This window comes from Brassica napus, chromosome C9 (genome assembly GCF_020379485.1).
Source record: "Brassica napus cultivar Da-Ae chromosome C9, Da-Ae, whole genome shotgun sequence".
In the NCBI taxonomy this organism is placed as follows: domain Eukaryota; kingdom Viridiplantae; phylum Streptophyta; class Magnoliopsida; order Brassicales; family Brassicaceae; genus Brassica; species Brassica napus.
The window spans coordinates 62,443,770-62,471,124 of record NC_063452.1 but is presented as its reverse complement, the minus strand read 5'-3'; the positions used below and the strand labels follow the sequence as shown (position 1 = coordinate 62,471,124).

Genomic DNA, 27,355 nt, shown 5'->3' with positions numbered 1-27,355 from the left:
AACATCAATACATCCACACCCCGAGCATCAATATATAAAACTATTTATTGAGAACCATCCAAACATCATTATCGTAAGGAAGGAGCTCCAGAAATATCGGAAACTTCAGCTCTGGTTGAAGTTTTCTTAATTGTGTGTTAGTTAGACATTTCTATCCTAACAAGTAAGCCTCTCTATTTTTTTATTTTTTTTGGCAACAAACTGTTTGACCGCTTCTCTCGTGTACTTTTTTTTTGAGAAATACTTCTCTAGTGTACTTGTACCGTCATGCTTCATTCTTTTCTTTTTTCAGTTATGCTTCATTCTAAATGATAATTCATATATTTATACGAAAAACTATTTTATTTACATGGAACCATACGCTAAAAGATTATTACACAAAACATATATACCTCTCCAACAATATCACATAAAGTCCATGTACGAAAAACAATCGAAAGATAAAATAAACAAGTGCATATAAATGAAAATAAAATCCGAACACAATAGCATTTGACTTTGACTAGCATCAAAAGTCAATGTCACACTTGGTCCGCTGAAACTGAAACCCGCTGGTTACATTAGAGGAACCGAGAGGAACCTTGAGATCACACCTAACCTTGGGCTTGAACCTCCACGACTTGATCAACCCAAACTTAAACCTCACCCTAAGCCTCAGCTTCGCGTCGATCCTGTATATCCCCGACTTCAAATCCTCGTCCAGATCCTTCCGATCTCCGCCGTTAAGCACCACCAAGCCCTGCCCCTCGAGCTTACTCCCCACCTCCGTCGTGTTCTTGTGCCCCTGGTAGAACGGCGCCACGTTGCCGTTACCGAATCTTTGGTCTCCGTAGTATCCCCTGACCTCGATCTGGTCGTAGTAGACGCCGATGCGGCGGTTAGGGTTCCGGATCGTGAAGTTGAGGTCGAGGTTGTAGCGGAGGTTGTTGTCCGCGCCGAGCGTGAACTGCGTGAGCTTGGCGTCGGCGACGTGGAACTTGATGGCGTTTGGTCGGAAGATTAGCCAGATGATCAGAGCGGCTATGCCTAAGAGGATGGCTATGGTGATGACGATGTTGAAGATGACGCTCAAGATGCAGCATCCGCAGCAGCCGAGGCAGTCGCCTATGCAGCCGCAGCAGCCGCCGCCGCCTCTGCCGTGGCTGTGAGAGACTTTCCTTGGAGGTGGGATCGATGGGCCGTAGTAGGCGCCGTTTAAGTCCTGGTGGTGCCTGTCTCCCATGTGTTCGATGAAAAAGTTTCTTTGTTTGTGTGATGATTTGTAAAAAGGATGAGAGGAAGTAAAAAAGGGAATAATTAATGTTATTAGGTGGAGGAGGAAGAGGGGTGGTTTATATACACTGTAGAGATAACGTGTGTGTTAGATAAAACGTTTAAATTAACGCGGTTTTGTTTTTGAAAGTCAAATGTGACGCGGCCGTTTAATATTGTAAGGTGATTTGATTAATTAGAGGTTACTTGCTAGTTGCGGCACAGTTCTTACTTTTTTAGATTTTTAGGACAACGAATTAATAAACATTTCACATTTTTTCATCATAATTGGTTAACACCTCTTTGTTTCTTTTTTAATCTAAGATAAATTTGTGATAAACTGGGCGTTGGTCTTTTCCGTGTGCTAAAATATCTATACGTGAATATCTGTAGAATAACAAAGGAGATGTATACATGTGTGGATGTGAAAAATCCTTAGTGCGGTAGTTGGTTTTGGGATATTGTAAAGGGAGTCATCTTTACAATGTCATACAAACCTTCCAAGAAACTTCCTTAAAAGCGACTGCTCTAAGCTAGCCATGTTTTTGTTTTCGAATCTTGACTAAAGACTTATAAGCAGCAGTTAGAAACTGAAATACGAATATCAATAAGTCTATACAACATTACAAACAAACCTGTCCGGGTCTGAAATTACGAAACTATAACAATATATATTAAGAACACATATATCTTTGATCTATACTTAATTAATAGGTTGCAATCGAGGTGGGGTTTACCGCGGAAGATTTAGAGATTAGAGCGGTTTTTCAACAAAAGAAAATGTCAGTTACATTTATTATAACATGAGTGACGAAACAAAATGTCTTCAATTCTACTACTCATAAATTTTTATTTCGAATAATGAAAATGTCTGATGTGAAATATTTCTCAGCTTCAAAGAAAATAAAGCATAGCAAAGACTTGTAATGTTTTAATGCTAAAAGCAAGAAAACTAAGGAAAGTTGGTGTTGAAGATAGATGTTGTGACCTTTAGTTTCAAACGAAGATTAGGTGAAGAGATGCTTTCAAATGTTACATCTTTCTTAAATAAGAATGGTCAAGCAAATTTAATTTATAGAATAAAAACTAGATCGCAACTCAACTATATTATATTCTAAAACAACTATATCAAATTAATAAAATATGAAAGCAATATATCTAAAAAATCCTTGAATATGAGAGGTAATATGTTTTTTCATTAGGGTATCCTTTCGAAGTTTAACAATAATAATAATCCTAAACACGAAGGTTTCTATAAAGTTCTTTCACTAGCTGGTTGCTTTTAATGATAAATTAAAACCATTTAAAAGAAAACATGATGAACAAACTAGTTAGATTTACAAAATATTGGAAGAGGGAGAAAATGATTTGTCAATAGGTGTTGTATGGATTCGCTCTGCTTGCTTTTATTCTAGAATTTTTTGCTACGCATTATTTTAATTCTAACCACTAAACTGTTTACTTTTTTTGTTATTATGGGTTTGTTTGCATGAAGTAGTTCAATGGAATGCGAGTATGAAAATGATGAGGACTTTAGTTGTTTGTAGGGATTGGAACTTGTAGGAAGCGATATCACTATCTTTTTGATGTTGAAATTCCTCTGAAAAATTGTTCGAGAAACCGTGTCAGTCTGTTATGTAGATGACTAACAAGTAATTAAGCTCAAATGGACGTTGTGATAAAACCACATTCATACTCAAAAAATATCTCATATTAAATCCTACCAGATTTGTTTTTGTTGGTAATCATTGTTAGAATATGAACTCCAAACCTAATATGTTCACCGCCGGCTTATTTTTATGATTCCTAAAACACGTGGAACAGTTGTATATGAAAAATATCATAGGAGAAAACTATTTGTTAGTAGATTACGATCATATTATGTAAATGGGAATCCTGGAAATATGTTTGTATAGAGATGTGTTCACAATTCCATCATCATTCATGTGATATTTTTTTTACTACATTAGCTCACATATACATTCCATATATTTATTGATATCATAATATACAGCCATTTTTTCTTACTTTATAATATCAAATAAAGAGATGTGTTAGAAAAAAACAGCAAATAAGATATGCTTTAGCTTTTCATATTTTTTCCATACTAGTATCCATATATTATCAAATAAACATTCCATTATTTATGTTTAAGACACAACCAGAAACATGACCGAAGCTTGACCAAAACAACACAAACTAGAAATATGAAATGAGAATGCAAAGACACAACAACAACTTTAATTTCAAGACAACATTAAATTTTATTATTCGACGGCTGCTTCATTAGGCATCGCCTGCACCACCGGACTACTTGCTGCTCCCTCCGCCATCAGATGGTTTTTTGTTCAGGTCGAATCGAGATGCCTTTTTGGCTAAATGAGTCTTATCGCCATGTTTTTGAACTTTTGGATCAGCGAAGAACCACTTATCCATTAAATTGGCAATTCCCTTCCTACCGGTAGTTTTCTTACTTGCATTTTCGTCAGCCTTTTTCGTCGATCCTTGCATCCTTGGCTGGGAATCAGTTTTTCTTGCCCTGGCCGTCGCTTTTAGTTTCTTTCTTTTATTTTGTGATGGTGAAATATAGACATGCACTTGTAATCTTATATATAGAGAGAGTTGAGAGGAAGAGATAAGGACACAAAACTGAAGTTTCTGAGTTGTAGTGTTTGAACTACTGTTAAGTGTGTGTTTGTTAATTAACTACTAGCAAAATGTACCTACCTACCTACCTTAAAGTCCAAATCTCCGAGAATGACGGTTGAATGCTAACAAAGATTGGCCAACAGCAACAACTAACACATTATAAAGCTCACTTACCGCACTGTGGTTAAGAAAATCCTTTGCAGATTAAAATCTCGAATGTTAAATGCGTGTTAACGACGTTGTGGTTAAATCCTTAAAGGTGTAACATGAAAACATTTTGGTTGGTAATTGGGATTTTAAGGTTTATAAGACTTCAAGAGGTAAAGTTGGGGTTTATTTATAAATATACGGTTAATTTGGAGGATTTAGGGAGGGTTATTGGCCAAAGAATTCTAGAGGAGTTATTAAATTTTGAGATTTCATTCTTATTGGTTTGTGAATTTTTAAAATCTAAATAGAATCCATTGTTATTGGAGTGATGATTTTTAAATTCCACTCAAAATCCTTTGTTATTGAAAAAGTTTAGTTTTCATTGATTTTAAGATTCTATTAAAATCTATTGTTATTGGGATGTAAATTTTCTTTGTTTTTACTCATAGTACTTAATTTTGAGAATATCATCTATACCCATAAGATTTTTGAAATCAATGTAATAAAATACACTCACATACAAAAACTCAAATTGAAGAATGAAATAATATACAAATCACAATTTTAACATAATACAATTCACAACTTAAAAAAATAGAAAAAAATATTAAAAATTTGAAATAAAAATTGTAAAAATAGTTTTAAAAAGCATTTTCGTATTTTTTAATTAAACATTTCAAAAATAATAATTCAAATTTTTTTACAAAAATTCAAATTTAAAACATATATTTCGAAATTATATAAAAATTTTTTTAATTATTTATATATCTATAAAGTAAGAAGTAGAAATTAATTTTTTTGGTCATTTTATTTCTTTAGATCTTTTTTGTGACAAAAACATTTTTAAAAGTTGTTTAAGAATTACTTTAATTGAAATGATTTTTTTTCCTTTTTTTTCTACCACCATTAATTTTTTACTTTAAAAGTTAATAACAATCAATAGAATTCTATACAAAAGTAATGAAAATCTATGTAAAAATATTTGATAAAATTTGTTAAATCTAGTTAACTAAAATCCTCTAAACTATTAAAATCATCAAATTCCACATAAATTTATGTTCCAATAACCCCCTCTTACTTAAGTAAATAACTTTTACTTTTAGGGTTTATATTTATATCGCAAAGCCTTTGGTCTATTTTCCATAGGAGTTTGTCCTCTAACATGGAGACGGAAGGATCTGAGTTGAGAGGATGGAATAAGGACAAAAAACAGAAGTTTCTTAGTTGTAGCGTTTGAACTACTGTTAAGTTTTTGTTAACTACTAGCAAATGTACCTACCTTAAAGTCCAAAATCTCCGAGAATTAACGATAGTTGGTACTAACAAAGATTGGCCACCAAACAGTTATAACTTTTCTAAGCTTTGGTTTACTTTTCTTCCATATATATATTAATTTAATAAGCTGATGAGGTTAGAAGAGGAAACCTTGTCTATTTTGGGAAATCATCAGAAGCTTTGGTTTACTTATATTTGTTAGTAGTTTACGATCATAGGAAAAAACTATTTGTTAGAAGCTGATTCAATTAGGCCCTGGAAGAGTTGTATATGAAAAAAATCATAGGAAAAAACTATTTGTTAGTAGTTTACGATCATATTATGTAAATGGAATCTGGACATCTGTTTTATATAGAGATGTTTTCTCATTTCCATCATCATTCAAGCAGACCGGGCTTTGAGGGTCGTGTGCTAATTAACGATGCTAAAAGCACAAGGCCCTAACAAATTACTTAACTTTCTTACAGATTTAGGGTCCAAAATTTTCAGAAAAAATGTGTCTTTAACGTGACTATGTAGAACAAATATTAAAACGTCACTAATTTTTTAACTTATTAGTTTTACCATTATTCTAAACAAAACTTTTTATAATCATGTTCTAAGAGCATCTCCAATATATTACACCAAATTTTACTCCAAAATGGAGTTGAGTTTTACACCAATGTATTATTTCATTTTTTACTCCAAAAAAATATATTTATTTTTTATTTAGTTAATAGTTATTATTAGTACTTTCAACTTATAAATTAACAATTAACCCAACTATTTTATGTTTACAAAATTTTCATAAAATAAATTTTATTTAAATTAAGTATTTATCATTAAAAATAGAACTAGAGATTATCTTCCAATTACAATCCGTGCAGTTTTTATCATATGCAATTTTTCTAATTCAAAAATATTTATATGCATTAAAAGAACATAAAGAAAAAATAAAATTTTGTTTTGTAATTTGAATTATGTATTGGATCTCATTGTTTGTGCATATATCAAGTTCAACAAGTACAAATGTTATCAATCAAAATTTTGACCCAGAAGATTAAAAAACTCATATATTCAGTTTGAATAATACTTCACCGATTTTAGTAGTTTCGAAAAACAATTTACCGAAGTAATTATTAAATTACTTATTTATATTATATTGTATTTATTTTATATTATTTATTCTTAGTTTTGACTTTTATGAGTTTATGCATATTTTATGTAAACTATTAAATAATCTTTTGCTGAGTATTATATTATTTTAAGTATGAAATAAAAATATTAAAGATTAAAATGACCATTTCATAAATAGAAAAAGTTCAACTCCAAAATGGAGTAACTCTAACCATTAATCCATTTTGGAGTTGAATATGAAGTGGAGTTGGAGAAGCTTTTACTCCAAAATTGAGTTTGAAGAAAAAAAATGGAATAGGGTTTGAGATGACGTGTAAGCCGGTCATACGTTTTTTTCACTGTTTGACTGCTGTAGTAAATATTTTGTGTGTTGTTTTAACATGAGAGCTAAAAACGACGATGTTTTGGGCGTTCAAAGGGGGTAGTGTCGTAATAATATCATTTTATCGCTTCGGAGAAAATTAGATATTATCGCTAAAGCGGACTCGCGAGGGAGAGAGGGAGCCTACTAAATAGTTCCCGCCGCCATGGCCGTTACGGCGTCTGGATTCATCGGCAAATCAGCAATCTCCGTTCGTCTAGATTTCTATTGTAAACCTGCTAAATTCGCATACTCGAAACGTCCCTTCTCTGCGTCGAAGCCTCTAGTGGTGGCTCGTTCCGTGGCCTTATCGCCGCCGGCGAGGACAGTTGAGTCGCCGCCGGTTGGTTACCGGAAAAACGTTGGCATTTGTCTCGTTAGTCCATGTAGAAAGGTAATTTGTCACCATCTTCTCGCAACTATAACTCGTTCTTAGGATGTTTTAGTTTGGTAGAGTTGATTTAGGGTTTACGTGATTGATTGGGATTGAAATGGTTTTTGGTTTTGGCAGATTTTTACTGCATCGAAGATTCACGTTCCGGATACGTGGCAGATGCCTCAGGTGAATCCTCTATAGCTCTCTCTCTGTGATTACCATAAGGAAGTGTTTTTAAGTACTTTGATTGCTCTGTTTAGCTCACTTCTCACTAAGCAAAAGCTCTCTTTGTAGTGCATTGAGTAAAGAAAGTATCTATCTTTATAGCTAAAGAGTTGTTTGGATTATACTTGATCAAATGGAATGACATTGATGTTCTCTGAGTCCATATTGTACTAATGGCTCACCGAGGGTATGATAGATTTTGATCAAAGTAGGTTAGAATGGAGAATCATCGGTTTATCCTCTACGGTTATCAATTTGCTAGAGGTTAATGAGCTACTTGCTGCTTTTACAGGGTGGTGCCGATGAGGGAGAAGATCTTAGAAACGCTGCTTTTAGAGAGCTGAGAGAAGAAACCGGAGTTACCTCTGCTGAATTCATTGCCGAGGCACGCTTTTGACATATCTTTCTCATAGTAAATTGCTAAATATATTTTCAACGAGATTCCTTCCTTTTCAAAGGTTTTATGTATATCAACCAAACTGAGCTTTGTCTATTTTTACATATAGATACCAAACTGGCTGACTTATGATTTCCCCCGGGATGTGAAGGACAAACTGAACCGGAAATGGCGAACAAGTTACAAAGGCCAAGCTCAGAAATGGTAAACTAAGCTTCTATACACGTATCTTAAATCTGCAGACTACCCCCATTGTGGATCTAATCTAGTTAGCTGTCTTGATGATTGACTATAACAGGTTTCTTTTCAAGTTCACGGGCAAGGAGGAAGAGATAAATCTCCTTGGAGATGGTACTGCAAAACCAGAGTTTAAGGTGTGGTCGTGGATGTTACCCGAACAAGTCATTGAGCATGTGAGTTTCTTTGGCTCTAGTGTTATTTTGCTTGTATGCGCTTGAAACTCGTTGTTGGCCTTATCATTCTTTTTTTTTCTATGGGCAGGCTGTATATTTCAAGAGACCTGTCTACGAGCATGTCATAAATCAATTCAATCCATACTTTGTGGATGAAGAAGAGAAGGATTCCATGAACTCGTGCAAGGACTAAATGATCCAACACGAGACTGGTCAGAAAAAAAAAGTGAATACTGCTTTAGGAAGAAATCAATCAATCGTTATACCCCCATCATAGATGAAATTGCTTTAATATCTCTTACGTTTAGACACTACAAAAAAAATTGTACTTATGAAATGCAAACTACTGTTCTTAGAGCTCATTTCTCATAGTTTTCATTGCATTGGATAATTATCCAGCAGTATAAACCTTCTTATTCCCCAGTTGTATTTGTATAAAGATCGATGATTCTGTTGATCTTTGGTTATACATCATCAGGAACTTAATACAACTAAGCCCACCTTAAGGATTTAAAAGGCTTTGACAACTAGTAATTGTGTCCTTTTGTGGGCTTAGAAAAAGCCCATGTAAAATAATCTTAAACCCTATTGACTTCTTCCTTTTCCTGCAAAACGTTCGCCGGCCGATTTTGGTTAACAGCGGCTACTTAAACCGGACTAATCAAACGCCTTAACCGATTTCGTCGTCTCTCTTCGGCCACTACCTCTGTTCGTTATTAGGTCTTTTGATTTTCTCTGCGACTGCCCTCTCTCTTTCTCTCTAAGCTCAGCTCCAGGAGAAGCTACTCTTAACTCACTTGAGATTTGTACGCAGCTGAATAAGAAAAAAATGGTTCGCTCCAAGGCTCCTGGAAAGAAGCAGCAAAAGAAAGGAATCGACTTTAAGGTACTTTTCATCGAGTTTCATCGTGTCACTGTTTGGCTGATGATTTTTTTTTTGAATTTGGCAGAAAATAAAGAGAAAGCTCGGGAGAAAGTTACCTCCACCAAAGAACGCCACCAACACAGAGATTAAGTCTCAAGGTATCTCCTTTCTCCTCCCAATTCAAACTTTTAAAAGCTATCTGCTTATGATTGATGTTGCTTTTGTTTATGTTTGCAGCAATTGTACTTCCTGAGCAGAGTGTGGGAGCAGACAAGAGTGGATTCGCTACAAGTAAGAAAGGTCTGACCTTGGACGAGCTTCTCAAACAAACTTCACATCACAACGCCAAAGTTCGCAAAAGTATCTTCCTTTTACCCTTTTCCTCGTGTTTTAATTTACATGTTTTCGTTGAAAAAAAAAATAAAAATGTTTTTCGGTTTTGGTCTGTTGTGTAGATGCGTTACATGGTATCAAAGACCTTTTGGAGCATAACCCTGCGGAGCTACACTCGCTTAAGTACGCTATCGTAGATAAACTCAGGGAACGTCTTAGTGATGATGATAAGTCTGTGAGAGACACTTTTTATTTGCTTTTTGATTCCAAGATCTTTCCCTCTTGTCTAGAGGTATTGCTTCTTCTCTTTCTTCTTTCTTCTTTCACTTGCTTACATTTTTATCTGAACCACTGTGTATGTATCTAACAGCCGATTATTCTATGTGCTGAATCTATTCAGGATAACCAGGGCCCTATGGTGTCACGTTTGATGCCATACATATTTAAAGCTATGGCCGAGTCATCTGTTGAAGTTCGTTTGATGGCTTTCAAGTTTTTCCACCTTGTTGTTAAGCACTACCCTCCCACCTTCTCCTTGTATGCTGATAAGGTATCTCCTACTTTTCCAGTTTATGCTGTTGTGTTTCTTTATATACGTGCAAGATGTTCCTGAATTTTTCAACCTACTACTACTTCATGCAGATTCTAGAAAACTACAAGGATATTATTCAGAAAAACCATTTCTATGTGCAAGACAGAAGCAAGCTAAATGTAGCTCTTTCTGGGCTAGCACATTGCCTCTCTCTGTTGCCATGTGATGAGAGCGACACTGAATCAAAGAAAGAGGTATGTAGTCATATTCACCCTGGATGACTCCAAAGTTCTTCTTTCCCAAATGCCATGAAGTAGCATAGCAATATGTATATGTTCCTGTTGGTTTTGGTCTCTAACTTGATAGAAAAATAAGTATTATAGAATGCAGCTATATTGTTAGATTCAAGGGAACCATATGGATTAGAAAAATCAAGTAATCAACCTCATGGGAATGTGCTTTGTTTTCCATATTCTAACAGTTTTCTATTTTGCATTTTGTGCTCTTATATTTTTCTTATGTTGGGACCTTTACAGAATGAACCGCTGCTTGCCTATGAACAAGATGCGGCAAACGAATCTGCTCGTATGTGCCGTCTGTCTTCTTTGTCTATTGGTTTTGAATGTGCTGAAGACGACAGTGTTGCTGACCATTTTACTATCTGTTCTTGCAGGTTTTGCCCATGTCTCCGGGAGATTGAAGGAGATTGTTGGAGTCTTGATCAACTGTTTCCAAGATTTCATTCCGTTGATTCATACTCCGGGAGGATTCGACGAGAAATCGTTTAGCTGTTTACACCATATACTTTGCAGCATAGGTCATGCAATCAAGTTCTCCATCCGTATGCACGTTCAAAGACAGACTATGTGTCTACCTGCATATGAGGATGATACTCTGATGTTATTGGATCAAGACATTGCACCACTTATATCAAAAAAGTTACTTGGTTCTTTCCCCCTTAATCCAGAGAACAATCTTTCTGGAAAGGTATGCATTACAATATATATTAGCCAATGTTAAGATGTCATAGATGGTTATTTACATGTTCTCCCTGCCTAGTTAAGAAACAACACTGCTGAGTTGATTTTTTGTTGACAGGTTGATGAAAGGTACTTCATCCTCAATAGTGTACTAACAGAAATCTTTTTGGAAGTAAGTGATTGGAGCCACCTTCATACTGACCTGTGCAATAGATTTCTGGTATTCATTGAAAATACTCTACTAGACAAGGTTAGCTCTCACTACTTTACTTTTTATAATTCCATCTAATTTATTTGTTTACTTACGATGTCTGTCTCTCTGTCTTAACTGCTAATTTACTTGCAAATCTAGAAGGGGAACAAAACGTCTCACCAGGATTTGCTAACATCTGTTTTGCAGGTCACCAGGAGCGATAGGCAGCGTAAACCTATTCCTAAACCTATTCACGAAAAGACTTTACTTGCACTCCTGCCCTCTATTCCAAAACTTATTTTGAGGATGGACAGTGACTGGAGAGAAAATCTTCTGCAGGTTTGTCTAAGATTCTTAGAGCAGTTTGAGCTTGACATATATTTCTCAGTTTATCTTATATCTAGCAGTAACATCATTGTTCATCTGATTGATGGTATTGTGTATATATTTTCCAGGCATTTACTTCTACCTTCAACGATTGCAAACCAGAGTCTCCACTTACCTTAGCTTGCATCTCAGTAGTTAGAAACGTGATTATCCCTGTAAGTACAAATTTAATTGGTATAGTGGCTGACTGTTTCTATCTTTCTACTCATATTGATCAATAAATGTGTTCCTTGTAATATCTGCAGAATGGGGATATCCATTATCTCAGTGAAAGTGATTCTACTGTAAATAACTACCTGAGAGTTTGGGTCAACAAACTTCCATCGCTGCTAAATCAGTTGGGTGATAAACATCCATTATCATCACAGGTGATAAACACCCATGACTCATACAATTCAACAAGGATCACGTTCTCACTTATTTATCTTCTGTATTTTTTCTCTTCAGGCTGTTTTGAAGCTTTTGCTTGACCTTGGGCGAGTTGGGTGTCTGAATGCTTCCCCCACATTTGAAGTAGACATCATAAACTTCTTCAACCCTTGTAGTCAGGGAGAAGGTGCAACCCTTACTGCTTTGAAAACATGTTTCTTAAGTGTCAGTAATGACTAAACTGAAACAGGACTTGTTGTAAAATGTTAACATTTTACAGGTGATGTGTCTGGTGGAGGCTTTGCAAGGCTCCCTAGGGAAGCCCAAGACTTGGCTCTCGCTTTCCTTTACTACTTCTCGATAAACAATTTTAGCTCTCCTCTACTGGAATCAATAGTTTCATGCTGTCTGAGTGAGTATCACATCTCCTTCATCAATACATATGCTTTTGAATCCAACTTTTAAAGTCACCTCTGTTCATGATAGATAGAGTGATGAAAAAAGTTAATTGACCAAACTCAATGCGTATTGCAGATCCACAACTTGAACCAGCTGTGTTGTGTCGGATAGTGGAAGTTGTCCACGATGCCTATAGCGCTGGATACATCCAGATCACAGATCATTTCAGCTTCCTCACCACCTTAGTTGCACGTTTTAAAGTTGTTCCAGGTACTAATATTCTATATGTAAATGATATGAGAGGCTTGGCTTTTGTGCTTGCTTGAGAGATGATTATGGTTTTGATATTCATGCAGAGGAAGGCCAGTTTTCGATGGAGTGTAAAGAGCAGGAGACACATCGTGGCACATTAAAAGCACTTACAGAACTTGTGTGCTTACGTTTATCAAAAATGGGTGATGGCTCTCTCGTCCTCCAGATTCTAGAGAAAGTTCTTCTCGAACAAATTGTAAGTTTGTATTTTGATAATACGTACACCTAAATGCATAATAACATCCATGTTCTTGTAGCAGAATCTTAAGCCTTGGTTTGACAACGGATGTGCTATACTTAGGATTATATGCACGTTGGACTCTAAACCTACTAGCCTCTCTGAAAGCAGTATAACCACTCTAAGTGAATACTTACCGGGTTATTTAATCGACATAGTCAAGGTGAGAGCCCTTCGTTTCCTAATAAACCCTTTCTTGGGATTGACACATCTCTTCTATGCAGTGTATACCAGAAGATAAGCAGAACTCTTCCCTTTACATACAAACATGTCTCTACTATTTGATACCTTGCTATTTCGTGTTCGAGCGGAGCTCCAAACTCACAGAAGAGGTTCTGAAAAGAATGCAGTCCATAGTCAGTGAGAACACTAAGGCGCTTGAATCAGTGCAAGATAGGGAGAGCGGTCGAAACTCGTTGAACTTGATACAGTGCGTTGTCTCTGTGGTCTTGCTGATGCACAACGACGTCAAAGTTAGGAAGATAATATCTTCATCCAAGTCAGAGATCGATTTGATTCTGCAGGACGTTATCTCGTTGCAGGTGTGATTCTCCTAGTCTCTCTCTTTACCGCTATGCAAACTGCAAAACCATGTGATGGAGACTGATTAGTTGTTTGTTGTCCCTTGCAGTCCTCTGGAAGCACGAGCTTGACAGTAGAAGGAAAGCATATGATGAAAATGGCGGGAGAGCGGCTTAAGATTGCATCCAACAGCTTAGTCAGATAATGAAGTTTACAAGTTATGTTTAGCAATGACTGTAACATGAAATGTGATTTGCTTCTGCTTGTTTTGAAAAGCAGCAATTTTGATGACAAGACAACTATATTACAATCCTTTGGTTTTGCTTTCTATTGATTTACCTTTATTTAAGTAACAAAAACGGAGAAAGATGTTTGTCCAAAAAAAAAAAAAAAAACGGAGAAAGATCATAGTTTTTTTTTTCGGACAATAGAAAGATTATAGCTTATAATAAAGAAGCAATGCTCTTTTTTTTTTGAACAAAAAAAAAAAAAAAGAGCTCATATGAAGTTAAACTGTGTCAAATAATTAGAGTTAATGATGGGCTTAACCAATGAATAAGCCATTTTTTTGGACAAAAGAAAGATTATAGCTTAAAAACATGAAACAATGCTAATATAAAGTCAAACTGTGACATATAATTAGAGCTTAACCAATGATTAAGCCCATTTTTTGGACAATAGAAAGTTTATTATAGCTTAAAAAAATATGAAGTTAAACTGTGTCATATAATTAGAGTTAATGATGAGCTTAACCAATGATTAAGCCCATTTTAATATGTTCAAATGAGTTTACCTTTAATTTAAGTAATGGGCTTAGTTATTACAAAGCCCATTAGAATTAAAGGACCCAAGATCCGACCAATTTATAAAACCCTCTTCAGAACGTCATCTCTCTCTCACCGACTAAAACTCTAAACCATGGTTCGTCCTTCGCCGCCGGAGTATTCTCATATCTTTCGTTTCTCAGTTATTGAGAGTCTTGAGAATGTATCGGATCACTGACTATCTCCGTTGTTTTGTTGTTTTGCGTTGATGATGATGAAAAACAGCCGCAGGGAGATTACATTGAGCTGCACAAGAAGAGGCATGGACGCCGCCTCGACTACGAAGAGCGCAAGCGCAAGAAGGAGGCGCGTCAAGTTCACAAGCGCTCCAAACAGGCTCAGAATGTTGTCACTCCTTCATCAAATCTTTGGTTTTCAACTTATTTATGCTTTTCCTATTTGTTGATTCGTGTCTATTTTGTGGACAGTCGATAGGTATAAAGGGTAAGATGATTGCGAAGAAAAACTATGCTGAGAAAGCTCAAATGAAGAAGACGTAAGTATATATATATATATACTCGCCTTTGCTTACTATTTTTCACCATGAGTTGTTGTGCTGTGTTTTGTGATTAATTACATATGTTTTTTTTATTTTTTGGCGTGATAGATTGAAAATGCACGAGGAGAGTTCATCAAGGCGTAAAGCTGATGAGGATGTTCAGGAAGGAGCTGTTCCTGCTTATCTTCTTGATCGTGAGAACACCACTCGCGCCAAGGTTTGTTTTTTTGCTTTCTTTCTTTCGAGTTGATATAATAGGATGATTCTTGGGTGCATGACATCATGTGTTTAGGTTCTTAGCAACACTATCAAGCAAAAGAGGAAAGAAAAAGCTGGGAAATGGGAGGTGCCTCTGCCAAAGGTGAAAACTTTCTTCAAAATTGATCTTTATCACTGTTTCTGCTTTAGTGTTCAGTCAGTGTGTTTTTCCTAGAAATGAGTAAGCTCAAAGTTTCTCTCTCGGCTAACTAAATAGCCCTTTGCTTTTCCAGGTCCGTCCTGTGGCTGAAGATGAAATGTTCAGGGTGATCCGATCTGGGAAGAGGAAGAGTATGTATCCACTCATTATATTGAGTTTGCTTTGTAGCTAGACTGTCGCTTACGAGTGTTGTTGATATGCTTTCCCTTTTTGCAGCAAAGCAGTGGAAGAGGATGGTTACGAAAGCTACATTTGTGGGACCTGGTTTCACAAGGAAGCCACCAAAGTACGAGCGTTTCATCCGCCCTTCTGGACTTCGTTTCACCAAGGCTCACGTCACTCACCCTGAATTGAGGTGCACGTTCTGTCTTGAGATTATTGGAATCAAGAAGAATCCCAACGGTCCTATGTATACGTCACTTGGTGTCATGACTAGAGGAACAATCATTGAGGTTAGTTAGTCCCAAGATATATATACATATTGGGCTACAAAGGCTTGAAACATCTCTTGAGATTCTCATCTATGTGAGTTGATTTGCAGGTCAATGTGAGTGAGCTTGGTCTTGTTACACCAGCTGGAAAAGTTGTCTGGGGTAAGTGATCAAAGTATACAGAAGTTTTTTGCGTAATCGTGTCTTTAACTCTCTATTTGCATTTGTTTCAGGGAAATACGCTCAAGTGACGAACAATCCAGAGAATGATGGATGTATTAACGCGGTTTTGCTAGTTTAATCAAAAAAAACTCCAGCAATGTTAGAGAGATGTGGACAGAGTCGAGAAGAAGGCAGGAATCATGGTGGTTACTTTCTCTTTTGTTCTATTTTGACGACAGTTTTTATGTTATCCCAAGCTTTTCATGGATCGTTGTGATTTTGTCTTCTCATCCCTATTAACCAGCTCTTACAGCTTTCCAAGGATCCACAATGTTAGATCAGTTACGTTCTTGTAATGCAAGAAAACATATGAGTATACAAGAAGAAGTTTACTTAATAGAAATACAAGATACAACAGTGAGATAAGAAGAAGCTTTAACTTTATATATCAGCTTGTGGTTGGTAAGAGTAATCGGCACAGCTTTGACCGCTCTGTGCCATTGTTCTTCTTCCTTCAAGAACCAGCAAGCCCGTTTTGCAATATATGGCGAAATCCTCACGGTTCTTGAAAACGTCGGAACATCCCGTTTCGTTCTGAAGGAGGCTGGCCCGGTAGATAATTCTTGATCGAGTAGATACCGTGATGGGGGGTCCCCCACGAATAGAGATAATTGGGTCGTTTCTTGTTTTTTAGATAATTGGGCCCTTGTCCACAGACGAATATTTTTCATATTTCCATTTATTTTGACATATTATACGCCCCATTTTTTTTGTTTCCTCTTAAATTTTGTTTTTTTTTTTTTTTTTTTTTTTTAATTTTTACGTTTTATAAATTAAACCGGAAACAGAGATTCAAATGTTGATTACAAGTTTGATTTGAACAAAAATTATCTAAATCGTCCACCATGTTCCATATTATACTCTATATTTGTCTATTTTTATAAGATTTGGCAAAGATATTTGTGTATTATTATGAGATACTTACAAAAAAAATTAATGGGACATTGAATTTCTTTTTAGTCAAATAATATAATTAATACACATTTATATTCTTACCTATTTAAATTAATTTACTTTTGTATTGTTTTTTTTTTTTCTCTTGTCGACATGTTTTAGCAAATCTTTTAATTGCTGGTAAGAATCCTGATGATGTGATGATAATCTTGCAATAATGGTATTTACTTACACAACTTTGAATGAATAGTCAAGAATCAAAGAGATAAGAATATGTAAGTGGATAAACAATAATAATGTATCCCTCCCTACTCAAAGATAGTGTCAAACATTAAATGTAACACATAATAACCTCTTTGAGGTAAGTTTTGTTTTCTTTAGATATATGTGACTAGATAATGCTTAATTCTATAAATCCAAAAATATAATAAATTAATATGTGTATATAAATACGTATTGATAACGAATCATGGTCGTCTTCATATACGTACTAGCAACATACATAACCGAAGCAAGCAACCCAAAATCATTTCTGCCTATAAAGCTTTTGCCTTTTAATGAATCTCCAGAGAGTGAGAGACTGACTAAAAGGCTAAAACACACTCTCTATCCAAACAAACTCTTCAGATTCTCGAGCAAAATATTGTTTTCTGTCTCCTAGTTTTGTCTCTTTGTAATAGATTCTTCTTTCTGTATCTGTCTCTCTCCCATTTTTTTTTTTCTGTAAGGGGAATCTGAGATTAAGCGCCTGATTTTCTCGGAGAAAAAAAAAAAATCGATTTTGTTTATTTGAATTGGTAATGTACATTGAGCAGAGACAAGCGGAGAAGACGAAGACGGTCGTGAGATTTGTGTTTGATTACTTTTGTCTTTGATTGGAAAATTATGAATCCGTCTGAATCGTCGTCTCTCGGCGGGAAACAGCCGAGCCTCCGTCGAAGCCTATCGACGCCGACGCTGTGCGGCGGAGGATCCACGGCGGCGGAGTTTTGCGGCGGCACGACGGCGGGATGCGCCGCTTTGTGCTGCTGCGCTCCTTGCAGCGTGGTGAGCCTCGTCGTCTTCGCCGTCTACAAGGCCCCCCGGAGAATCTGCCGCGGCGCTATTCGCCGCGTGCGGCGGAGGAGACGGGGGATGTCGAAGAAGGAGGTTTCGGAGAATGGAGATTGCGAGAAGAAGCTGTGCAAAGCCGGGAGCTCGCAGTTCGCTGTTCATCCGTTGGAGAGTAAAGAGGATGGAGATTTGGATAAGTTAGCAATGTATTTGTCGGATGATGAAGAAGAAGACGACGACGAAGTGATTGCGTTAGAGAAAGAGATGTGGAATAGATTTAACAGTGGTGGTTTCTGGCGAGCCGAAACGGCGTCGTGTAGACTGTTTGAAATGTAGTTTGATCAAAACATATGAGATCTTGTTCATAATTTTCAAATAAATATGTCTCCATTTCAATGTATATATGATCAATGAGTTCACATCATAACAAATCAAAAGACTCGAGATCGTATTAGAGGAATAATCAGGTTAATTTTGGCTAAATCTTTATTTTTTTTTAGAGGAATAATCAGGTTAATTATGTTTAGCCGTTCAAGTAGACCACTAGTTGAAGAGTGAACTCTGACGACAATTTTTTTAATAGAATATTGTAGTCAAATCAACCTGAAAAGGTAGATTTAATTTTATATGGGAGATTTAAGATGCGTAATCTATAGGTTCATGAACTAAGTTGGCTGTGATTGGATCAGAAAACCATGGCAGCGTTGTTGTGTGTGTAGGTTACACATAATTCTATAAATTTCCACATGATAACAACAAAAAAAAATCATACAGTTTATTTAAACTAATGAGAAAGTGGAGAAAAGACATGTGTATGAGTTCGGAACGTGTCATTCATTACCCTAATGAATAGTTTAAGTAGGAATCAAATCACTGTGTGGTGAATAACATCCACAAACCGAAGATTCACAAACCACATCAGAACTATTAACTAAAATACATAAAACATAAAAGTAGAGTTGGTTTTGTACTAAGACGTGTTAAGTTTGTGATATAGATAAAGAGCAGAATTCAGCAATAGATTCGGAAGAAGCGTGGGATATGGAATATAGAAGTGCTATAGCTACATAGTAGGTGTGACAGCTTAGGGCTAGAGAGGGAGTGAGAGAAGGTCAGGTCAGGTGGTAAAATAATAAAGGAGGTTGAGTGAAACAAGTGAATAAAGTTAAATAACTAGGGTTCCATGTGAATCCAGAGCACAGTGGGTGTCTTCGTGTAAACTGTCCTTTTCTTTCTTTACTACTTTCTCCAGTGTGGGGACCCTTTTGATTTTTGTATCTAAACATTGATTCACTCAGTTCCTACCACCACGCCACTACTTCACTCTCCCATATTTATTGAACTCGTAATTATTTCCTCTTTTATCCCTACTTACAATAACATTTTTGTTTAGTTTCAAACTGTCTTACAATAGAAATGTGCAGCTTGTGATGCGACATTTCTTCGTGAATTTTAGTATGCGGTGAATCCCATGCATTTACGTCTTTCTATAACATTAAGGTGAGGCGAACTTTATACTTATTGTTCATTCCTAAATAAAATTCATGTAGAGTGAAACCTACTCCAGTCTGAATTTATCAATCATGTAATTCTTATAAAAGAGTATGGACTTTTAATGCATGATAATCGTTTATTATTTTGGTACTCTCTCAAGGTTATTATTTAATTTTATAATTTTATAATGTGGGATCCTGGATACAATGTAAAGAGCAGCATGGTATTGAACTATTGATATGTCCATTCCATCTATATATAAACTAGTAATAAAACGAGCAGTGCCGTCTTAACCAATATAATGATCCTAGGCGAAACACGAAATATAGACCCTTTTAAAAATATCTTCTATATTTTTTCTTCATTGCATTTTCTTTAACTTGAACGAAAAGAAAAACAATCACATGAAACGTTTTTTTCTAGTTTTAGTTGATGCAAAATCATTTATAATTAATTCAAAATTCAGACTCTCCAAAATTTCTTTTTCAATGCATAAAATAGATAAACCGTTCAACCTTTCTTGAGACATTGATGATCTCAAATAATTTTTCAACAATTTTAGCTTATAGAGAAACTTCTTTCAGCTGATGCAACTGTTACAGGTGTTGTTAGTAAAGTCTGGTAAGCAATATCAACATTTGGATAACAACCCATATCTTTTACCAACTCAAGAACCTGAATCGGTGTCATTGCTTCATCAGATAAACTCACCTGCAACATTCTTAACTCAGAGAAAAAATCATCCAAATCAACATCTGATAAATCATCATGAGAGAATGTTTTATAAAAATTGGTGCAGTTTTTTTTTAATTCAATAACATCAAGTGACTTAAGCTTCACCGAATTATATAAAAAACCAAAAACATTTTCAAATGTTCTCATTTGCTCAAATCTATCATTCAAAGAAGTAATTGCCATATCCACAACAACAAGAAAATAGTTGACTTTAAATTCATCTTCAGATGTTTGAATTACTTCTTCATGATTAGCTTCATCAAACTGCTTTTTTCTAAAACATCGACGTTTTTTGGGGAATATAGCATCAATATCCATCTCATGAGCAAGATCTTTAGCCATGTTAATACTAGAGCTAAATCCATCATTTCTATATTTCTCAAAATAAGACATCACGCCTGCTACTTGTTTCATGGCATTATCAATACATATGGTTTTGTCTTGCAATTTCTTACTTACCATGCTAATAGCAAATAAAATGTCATGCCAAATGACAATACCAAGCAAAAACTCAAAATTCTCAAGTGCATCAACCAAACTTTCAGTTTCACTTTTCGAAATAGCATCATCGCACAAATCATATAGCTCTAGCAAAGCTGATCTTATTTGAGGAGCTTGATATCTTATAGCTTTTACACTTTTTATTCGACTCTCCCATCTAGTATTAGACAAACTTTTTACCGTGAAACATGAAATATGCTTAAGTAAAACATTCCATCTTTTTGTAGAGCTCGAAAATATAGTGTATATGCGTTGCACAATCCCAAAAAAAGAAACAGCTTTCACGCAAGAATGTGCCATGTCACTAACAACAAGATTCAAGCTATGACAAGCACATGGCATAAACAATGCTTTTGAATTAATTTCAAGCAATCGTTTTTGAACTCCTTGGTGTTTTCCTTTCATATTAGAACCATTATCATAACCTTGTCCCCTTACATTTTTAATATCAAGATCAAGAGACTTAAGAGCACTTTGTAATTCATTAAAGAGGCCTAGTCCCGATGTATCATCTACCTTAAGAAACTCTAAGAAATACTCTTCTATTCTAATATTTTTATTTGACGTATTCACACATCGTACAATTATACTCATTTGCTCTTGATGACTCACGCCTGGTGTACAATCAAGGATAACAGAAAAATATTTTGCTTCTTTAATAACACTTGTGATAGAAAATCTGACCTTATATGCGAGAAGAGAAATTAGCTCGTTTTGAATGTTATGACCAAGATAGTGGTGATGTACCTCATGAGTTTGGATGCGTCTTATATGATCCTGCATAATCACATCAAATTCAGCAATCATCTCAATCATTCCTAGAAAATTACCATTACTATCTTGGTAAAGTTTCCCATTTGATCCTCGAAACGCTAAATTTCTTTTCGAAAGACATTTCACAACAACAATTATTCTATATAAAACTTGTCTCCAATGTTCTTTTTCTTTTGCAATCTCTTGTTGAAATTCTTTATCGATTGTCAAATTACTTTGCAATCTAACTTTGAATTCATTCCAAGTTCTCATATTAGCCATATGCTCCTCACTTTTTTCATGACCTTTTAGTCTATCACCAATACGTTTCCAATCTCTTAATCCTTCATTTGCTAATAAATTTATGTTTCCATGAGATTTAAACAACTTACAACAGAAACAATAAACTTTATCAACATGCTTTGAGTAAATTAACCATTTTCTATCAACTGTCTCCCCATTACACAACTTTCTAAAATAATGCCTATATGCAAAATGTCTTTTTGTTTTTTCATCAATAGGAAATTCAAGATTCATGTCTCTTTTTGGTTCTTTTTCAATCAACAAATCTTTTGTTTTACTATCAAGATTATTCCAAATTCTAGGATCATAGATATCAAAAGGAAGAATTGGTGGCTCATCAGTGTCAATATTCTCAATAGAGGGATTTGACTCTTTTTCATGAGATTCAACATTAGTTTCTGCTCTAGAACTCTCACTATTTGTGCTTTTTTTCTTAATAAATTTATCTAAAGCTCCTCTTTGAGATTCTACAAATTGTTCATCACGTTTTCTTTTTTTTCTTTGATCATTTCCACACACCATCTCTTCTTAAAATAAAAGAACAAAGTCACCTGGATTTGATCTGCCAAAACACTTAACGAGACCCACCAAAGAAAATTTTAGAACTGCATAAAAGTTTGGGTTTAGAAATAGTAATAAAGTAAAAATCTGAAACAATAAACTAAGACACAAATATAATTGATTAAACATACCTCTATGGAAAGGGATTCCACTAACAGATCGATGAATAGAATATGATTTTTGGTTTTTGATTTGTGTTGTTAACGCCTAATGGTCACCGCTTCGGTTCTAGAGTTTTTTTTTCTTTTGTCAACGGAAAAATTGTAAAGGTGAGAATACAAACTTTTTGTTGTTTTATAAATTAGTTTACTTAATTAGGTTTACTTAATTTTTGGGCTTTTATCATAAATTAACAGATTAAAATGGACTTTTAAAATAACACTAAATTTTTTTACAGACCTATGGACCCATGGCAAATGCCAAGGTAGCCATGGCCAAGAGACGGCACTGAAAACGAGTAACCATGTATTAAAAGTCCAATTGATATTTAATTTTAGAATTTTCTATTGTCTTCTTGTCGTGTTTGCTAGTAAAACATATACGAATTAAATTCCATATACCGAATAAAAAATGTTACTCTCAAATGATGCTAATCATGAAAAAAGACTATTGTTTTTAGGAGATTTGAGCAACCTGAACTGGCTGCAAGGGCAAGGTGGTGTCATCATGAAGATTCCCTGCTGCTCAAATCATAACTAGTCGTCTTATGGGAGAACGAGATAGACTATGTAAAAAAGGTTGAATCCATGGTTAGGCTGAGGATAGTCCACGAACCACGTTTGTAAGCTTTATAAAAGTGAGAAAAGTACGAAAGACCGAGAGTCTTCATGGGATGTAATGAACTCACTGGAGTCGATCAATGTTCAAGATACAACTAGTGTTGTGATATACATTTGTGGACTCCCTCACATACCGATCCCAAACCTGGGGACTATAACGAAATGGGCCTAACGGGCTAGAAGGCCCAAATAGAATATCAAAAACCTTTTCCTGGTTAATTAAAGAAACCACGGTAGACGCTTCTTGTTTCAGACGTGACTTTTACGCGCACATAAGTTCACAAACCCAAGGCGTTACCGTACTTACCAGACTAGTTGGCCTATTTAGATGGGAAGTTTACGTCCCAAACCGACAACTCTCTCTTAAAGCCACGTGTTCCTCGGCTCCTCCTTGCTTCACAATCACATTCACTCGCATGAGTCCTTTTAGATTGTTCTTCACAATAATTTCACTTTCAAGTTAAGTACTATTATCACATATACACTACATCATTTCCTTTTACCAAATCACAAAAAAAAAAATCCGACTACAGAAAAGAAAAAGAGAGTTCAAAGCTAAAGTCAGCAAACATTATAAAATTATGAGTGGGTCCCATCACCAGCCTGGTCCGAAAGGTCGAAAACCCCCAAACTAAACAACACAGACACACAACCAAACTCATCTCTCTCTCTCTGTCACATTTCCACTTGACATCGCCGACACTTGAAGACATTATATTAAAAGAAACAAAATAAAAGAAAGTAAACTCTTTCTTCTTTCACCCCAGAAAAAAAAAAGAACGAAAGTAAAGAGAAAAATTATTGTTCCAATCTTTCCGATCCAACAGAGCTCCATGGATCGTCGCATCTATGGTGGCTCCGCCGCCATTAATCTCATCCTCTCCCTCCTTTTATTCTCCTCCACATCTGCATTATCCAAGAAGAACCAGATTCCTTCCTCCGGTTCGGGTCAGATCAACTCCAACTCCGTCCTCGTAGCTCTCCTCGACTCTCGTTACACGGAGCTCTCGGAGCTAGTCGAGAAGGCTCTCCTCCTTCAGACACTGGAGGAAGCTGTCGGTCGTCACAATATTACCATCTTCGCCCCTCGCAACGAAGCGTTAGAGCGCGACCTCGACCCTGAGTTCAAACGGTTCTTGCTGGAGCCAGGTAATCTCAAATCTCTCCAAACGCTTCTCATGTTCCACATTATCCCCAACCGGGTCGGGTCGGATCAATGGCCCAACGAGGAGTCGGGTCGGGTCAAGCACGACACTCTAGGGAGCGATCATGTCCATTTGACTAACGGAGACGGCAAGAAGATGGTCGATTCGGCTGAGATTATCCGACCCGACGACTTGACCCGACCCGACGGATTGATCCACGGGATCGAGCGGCTTCTCATCCCTCGCTCCGTCCAAGAGGATTTCAACCGCCGCCGCAGCCTCCAGTCGATCTCCGCCGTCTTACCCGAAGGAGCTCCGGAGGTTGACCCGAGAACCAACCGTCTCAAGAAAAAACCCGCTCCGGTCCCCGCCGGAGCCCCGCCGGCGCTCCCGATCCAATCCGCGATGGCTCCAGGTCCGTCGCTAGCTCCGGCGCCGGCGCCGGGACCGGGAGGGAAGCACCACCACTTCGACGGCGAGGCTCAGGTCAAGGACTTCATCCACACGCTGCTGCATTACGGCGGCTACAACGAGATGGCGGACATTCTCGTGAATCTGACGTCGCTCGCGACGGAGATGGGTCGTCTGGTGTCGGAAGGCTACGTGCTGACGGTTCTTGCGCCCAACGACGAGGCCATGGCGAAGCTGACGGCGGATCAGCTGAGCGAGCCTGGAGCTCCGGAGCAGATTGTTTATTACCATATCATCCCTGAGTACCAGACGGAGGAGAGTATGTATAACTCTGTGAGGAGATTCGGGAAGGTGAAGTTCGACACGCTGCGTTTTCCTCATAAGGTTGCGGCTAAGGAGGCTGATGGTTCGGTTAAGTTCGGTGACGGCGAGAGGTCGGCGTATTTGTTTGATCCAGATATTTATACGGACGGTCGGATCTCGGTTCAGGGGATTGATGGTGTTCTGTTCCCTGAAGTGGAGGAGATTGTTGAATCGGTTAAGAAACCGGTTAAGAAAGTTGTTCAGCAGAGAAGAGGTACGTCTTTTGGTTTGGTTTCATTGATCTTATAGTTGCGTTTTACAATTTGCAAGTTTTGATGTTTAAGCACTAATGGTTTTAGTAAACTGATCAGATGTTTGATTTGTGTGATGGAAGTAGTCACTAGTTGTTGAATGAGTGAGTGAGTGAGTCATGATCAAATCTAATTGGGGTTCTGGTTTAGGTCAATAACTAATGAGATCTTGAGAGTAGTAGTTTTGTGACAATCTGAGCAAGAGTAAGATTAAGGTTTCGAGAATGCAAGATCTTTGTAGTAATCAAACTGATGCCCTTGAAAGCAGGAGCCAACATTTTCGTTTAATGACTCTGTGTAGAGTTTACCGAGCAAATTAAGGATGCTGCTAGGAAAGTGTGAATTTTGGTCCATGATAGTAAACACAAGCAAGAATCAAAATAGTGTGAGGCTTTTGTGTGTGTGTATAAGCTGGCTATAAGCATCTTGTCACGTTTGGTATCTTCAAGATGGTTTGTTAGAAAAGTATGTACGTAGCTTTTTTAGCAAAGTTAAAATAATTTAATAACTAAGGGGAGAATCATGGAGAGATGAGAGTGTGAGTGTGTAATTGGTGATGAGACTTGGACCTAAGAATGGTGTTATTGTTGTGACTGAAATAAAACAGGGAAATTGTTGGAAGTAACATGTAGAATGCTTGGTGCTATTGGCAAGGACAGTTACCTCAGCAAATGCCTGTGAATCCACAAACCCGCCAAATACACACACATTCGAAAAGGTTAGGACCTTTTGCAATGTTCATTGGTCTGTTTAAGTTTATTGTTACCTTAATTCATGTATTTCTCTCTTTACACAGCTGACTCAAGATTTGGCATTGGTTGAATAGTAAACAGAAGAGAGGAAAATAATCTTCCATGGAGTGAAAATGATGTTTTGTTTTGTTTTGTTTTCTTAAATATATATATCTTTTGAGGGGTGTTTTATACTTGGTCTTGGATTATGAATACTGTAAATTAGATTATACCAATCATTTATTTATTTGTTTTTGTGGTGTATTTGACTGTGAGTACAATCAATAAAAAAGGGAAACAAAACCTTTCTTTCATCTTAAGGATCGGTTGTTTCGTTGTTGGTCTCATTGGCTTTAACTATGGGGAAAGTATATTTCCATCTGGTCTGGTAAGAGAATATAATCATACTATGATTAGGTGTCTCTGAGTTTACTATTGTGGGAGAATGTATTCTTCTTTTATAAATAATGAGTTTTTTAGTAGAATATAAAAGTATTCACATGGACATGGGAGATGGGTTGTCTCGTGGCTGTGACTGGAGGACAAACACAAACTTAGCTGTCTCCATGTTAGTCATCGATGCTCTGTCTATTATTCGTTTGGTACTTCAATCCAATATGAGAGAGAGAGAGAGAGAGAGAGAGAGAGAGAGAGAGAGAGAGAGAGAGAGAGAGAGAGAGAGAGAGAGAGAGAGAGAGAGAGAGTTGACGGAATAAACGCAAAAAAAAAAGTTGGGTAGCGTCATTACAAAGCGAGGACCAGTTTATTTTTAACGAAATCGAATGATCTAAGATCAGTTTCTTTTTTTCTTTTATCACGATCTAAGATCAGTTAACTTAAAGTTAAAGGTGAAAAATTGACCGCGAGATGTAAGAGAGGCTCGCTCTCACTCAGCTTTATAAGGTAAGTAAGAAGAAGCCCAGCTACTACAGCAAAGACTTATTGGGCTTTGAGTCCAAGAATTGTCGGTTTAAGCGTCGAACACCCGCTAATAAAAAAGAGAGTGTTTTATTTTAGAGTCCCACATCGCTAGCGAAACAAGCATAGAAGTCATGAGAAGCGGTATAAAACAAGCGACGAGGCGACCAAACAAATCATACCTTTCTCGGCCTTTTGGCTAAGATCAAGTGTAGTATCTGTTCTTATCAGTTTAATATCTGATATGTGGTCCATCGGGCCACACGATATTAACTCTATTTTTTAAGGAAGGAAGTCCACTAAGATAGCTTGCTATCTGGGCTTTCGCGAGTCACCCATGCGTTGCACTATTGCACGGGCCTGGCTCAACCCACCAAATTTCAAGTCCAATTATTTACTGAAGTGAATCAAATAATAAAATTGTGTTAACTAGCCCAATTAATCATCATGGACGAGGAAGAAGGCTTGTCATTGGGATTGCTCACCTAACTTGCTATATTAATCACTGTAATTAAAAGAAAATCGAGAAACGTAAAGACAAATCTCCAAAGTAGCACTTTTCTAAGTTTATATCACAAAAATAACACTCAAAAACTAAAATGACCAAAATAGCACATTTCTAAGTTTATCTTTTGAAAATTTTAATTTTTTTATTTTTGAAAATTTTAATTTTTTTTTTTTCAAAATTTGAAATCTTATACCCAAAACCTCATTTATCAACTCTAA

General features: G+C 36.4%; 7 protein-coding genes and 1 non-coding gene across 10 annotated transcripts; 6 read left to right on the top strand and 2 right to left on the bottom strand.

Moving 5' to 3' along the window:
- Positions 1–323: 323 nt before the first annotated feature.
- LOC106388618 (NDR1/HIN1-like protein 3) lies at positions 324–1,396 on the bottom strand. Its single transcript, XM_013828732.3, has one exon. The coding sequence runs from the start codon at positions 1,220–1,222 to the stop codon at positions 509–511; it is 714 nt and encodes a 237-aa protein (XP_013684186.1). The 5' UTR covers positions 1,223–1,396; the 3' UTR covers positions 324–508.
- Positions 1,397–6,863: 5,467 nt separating this feature from the next.
- LOC106388619 (nudix hydrolase 27, chloroplastic-like) lies at positions 6,864–8,682 on the top strand. The gene is made up of 6 exons (XM_013828734.3): positions 6,864–7,196; positions 7,314–7,364; positions 7,696–7,788; positions 7,910–8,004; positions 8,099–8,213; positions 8,302–8,682. Exons 1-6 carry the CDS (start codon positions 6,969–6,971, stop codon positions 8,404–8,406), a joined length of 687 nt encoding a protein of 228 aa, XP_013684188.1. The 5' UTR covers positions 6,864–6,968; the 3' UTR covers positions 8,407–8,682.
- Positions 8,683–8,832: 150 nt separating this feature from the next.
- Positions 8,833–13,668, top strand: BNAC09G49190D. Of its 2 annotated transcripts, XM_013828735.3 has the most exons (20): positions 8,833–8,933; positions 9,028–9,099; positions 9,164–9,236; positions 9,316–9,438; positions 9,534–9,703; positions 9,812–9,961; positions 10,054–10,197; positions 10,480–10,528; positions 10,617–10,930; positions 11,042–11,173; positions 11,324–11,455; positions 11,572–11,658; positions 11,749–11,871; positions 11,951–12,059; positions 12,153–12,284; positions 12,407–12,541; positions 12,628–12,779; positions 12,841–12,984; positions 13,046–13,363; positions 13,453–13,668. In XM_013828735.3, exons 2-20 carry the CDS (start codon positions 9,043–9,045, stop codon positions 13,546–13,548), a joined length of 2,640 nt encoding a protein of 879 aa, XP_013684189.1. In that variant the 5' UTR covers positions 8,833–8,933; positions 9,028–9,042; the 3' UTR covers positions 13,549–13,668. The 2 variants fall into 2 exon arrangements, with proteins under 2 accessions (XP_013684189.1, XP_013684190.1); XM_013828736.3 differs by having other exon boundaries at positions 8,842–9,099; positions 12,844–12,984.
- A 527-nt stretch (positions 13,669–14,195) lies between these two features.
- On the top strand, positions 14,196–16,080 carry LOC106388622 (ribosome biogenesis protein NSA2 homolog). The gene is made up of 9 exons (XM_013828737.3): positions 14,196–14,264; positions 14,393–14,512; positions 14,596–14,663; positions 14,775–14,883; positions 14,959–15,027; positions 15,158–15,215; positions 15,301–15,536; positions 15,626–15,677; positions 15,749–16,080. Exons 1-9 carry the CDS (start codon positions 14,262–14,264, stop codon positions 15,814–15,816), a joined length of 783 nt encoding a protein of 260 aa, XP_013684191.1. The 5' UTR covers positions 14,196–14,261; the 3' UTR covers positions 15,817–16,080.
- Positions 16,081–17,516: 1,436 nt separating this feature from the next.
- Positions 17,517–18,020, top strand: LOC106369533. Its single transcript, XM_013809676.3, has one exon. The coding sequence runs from the start codon at positions 17,517–17,519 to the stop codon at positions 18,018–18,020; it is 504 nt and encodes a 167-aa protein (XP_013665130.2).
- A 1,525-nt stretch (positions 18,021–19,545) lies between these two features.
- Positions 19,546–22,551, bottom strand: LOC111203656. Of its 2 annotated transcripts, none has more exons than XM_048767231.1 (2): positions 22,163–22,551; positions 19,546–22,075 (listed from the first exon to the last, which is right to left on the bottom strand). In XM_048767231.1, the coding sequence occupies exon 2, from the start codon at positions 21,990–21,992 to the stop codon at positions 19,737–19,739; it is 2,256 nt and encodes a 751-aa protein (XP_048623188.1). In that variant the 5' UTR covers positions 21,993–22,075; positions 22,163–22,551; the 3' UTR covers positions 19,546–19,736. The 2 variants fall into 2 exon arrangements, with proteins under 2 accessions (XP_048623188.1, XP_022553316.1); XM_022697595.2 differs by having other exon boundaries at positions 19,546–21,191; positions 22,431–22,485.
- A 767-nt stretch (positions 22,552–23,318) lies between these two features.
- On the top strand, positions 23,319–26,025 carry LOC106388623 (fasciclin-like arabinogalactan protein 17). Its single transcript, XM_048767232.1, has 3 exons — positions 23,319–24,943; positions 25,588–25,698; positions 25,777–26,025. Exons 1-2 carry the CDS (start codon positions 23,644–23,646, stop codon positions 25,659–25,661), a joined length of 1,374 nt encoding a protein of 457 aa, XP_048623189.1. The 5' UTR covers positions 23,319–23,643; the 3' UTR covers positions 25,662–25,698; positions 25,777–26,025.
- A 782-nt stretch (positions 26,026–26,807) lies between these two features.
- Positions 26,808–27,003, top strand: LOC125593553. Its single transcript, XR_007329456.1, has one exon. It is a non-coding gene; the product is annotated as a U2 spliceosomal RNA (small nuclear RNA).
- The last annotated feature ends 352 nt before the right edge of the window (positions 27,004–27,355 follow it).

What these genes read in the sequence shown, in the direction of transcription:
- LOC106388618 (XM_013828732.3), bottom strand. Translation starts at nt 1,222, where the DNA reads ATGGGAGACAGGCACCACCAGGACTTAAACGGCGCCTACTACGGCCCA.
- LOC106388619 (XM_013828734.3), top strand. Translation starts at nt 6,969, where the DNA reads ATGGCCGTTACGGCGTCTGGATTCATCGGCAAATCAGCAATCTCCGTT. An exon ending in ATACGTGGCAGATGCCTCAG is followed by an intron (nt 7,365 to 7,695) that starts GTGAATCCTCTA and finishes CTGCTTTTACAG; the next exon opens with GGTGGTGCCGATGAGGGAGA. An exon ending in CCGAACAAGTCATTGAGCAT is followed by an intron (nt 8,214 to 8,301) that starts GTGAGTTTCTTT and finishes TTCTATGGGCAG; the next exon opens with GCTGTATATTTCAAGAGACC.
- BNAC09G49190D (XM_013828735.3), top strand. Translation starts at nt 9,043, where the DNA reads ATGGTTCGCTCCAAGGCTCCTGGAAAGAAGCAGCAAAAGAAAGGAATC. An exon ending in CAACGCCAAAGTTCGCAAAA is followed by an intron (nt 9,439 to 9,533) that starts GTATCTTCCTTT and finishes TCTGTTGTGTAG; the next exon opens with ATGCGTTACATGGTATCAAA. An exon ending in AACATCCATTATCATCACAG is followed by an intron (nt 11,872 to 11,950) that starts GTGATAAACACC and finishes TTTTCTCTTCAG; the next exon opens with GCTGTTTTGAAGCTTTTGCT.
- LOC106388622 (XM_013828737.3), top strand. An exon ending in GGGAGGTGCCTCTGCCAAAG is followed by an intron (nt 15,028 to 15,157) that starts GTGAAAACTTTC and finishes TTGCTTTTCCAG; the next exon opens with GTCCGTCCTGTGGCTGAAGA. An exon ending in AGCTGGAAAAGTTGTCTGGG is followed by an intron (nt 15,678 to 15,748) that starts GTAAGTGATCAA and finishes CATTTGTTTCAG; the next exon opens with GGAAATACGCTCAAGTGACG.
- LOC106369533 (XM_013809676.3), top strand. Translation starts at nt 17,517, where the DNA reads ATGAATCCGTCTGAATCGTCGTCTCTCGGCGGGAAACAGCCGAGCCTC.
- LOC111203656 (XM_048767231.1), bottom strand. Translation starts at nt 21,992, where the DNA reads ATGGTGTGTGGAAATGATCAAAGAAAAAAAAGAAAACGTGATGAACAA.
- LOC106388623 (XM_048767232.1), top strand. Translation starts at nt 23,644, where the DNA reads ATGGATCGTCGCATCTATGGTGGCTCCGCCGCCATTAATCTCATCCTC. An exon ending in AGTTGTTCAGCAGAGAAGAG is followed by an intron (nt 24,944 to 25,587) that starts GTACGTCTTTTG and finishes GAAATAAAACAG; the next exon opens with GGAAATTGTTGGAAGTAACA.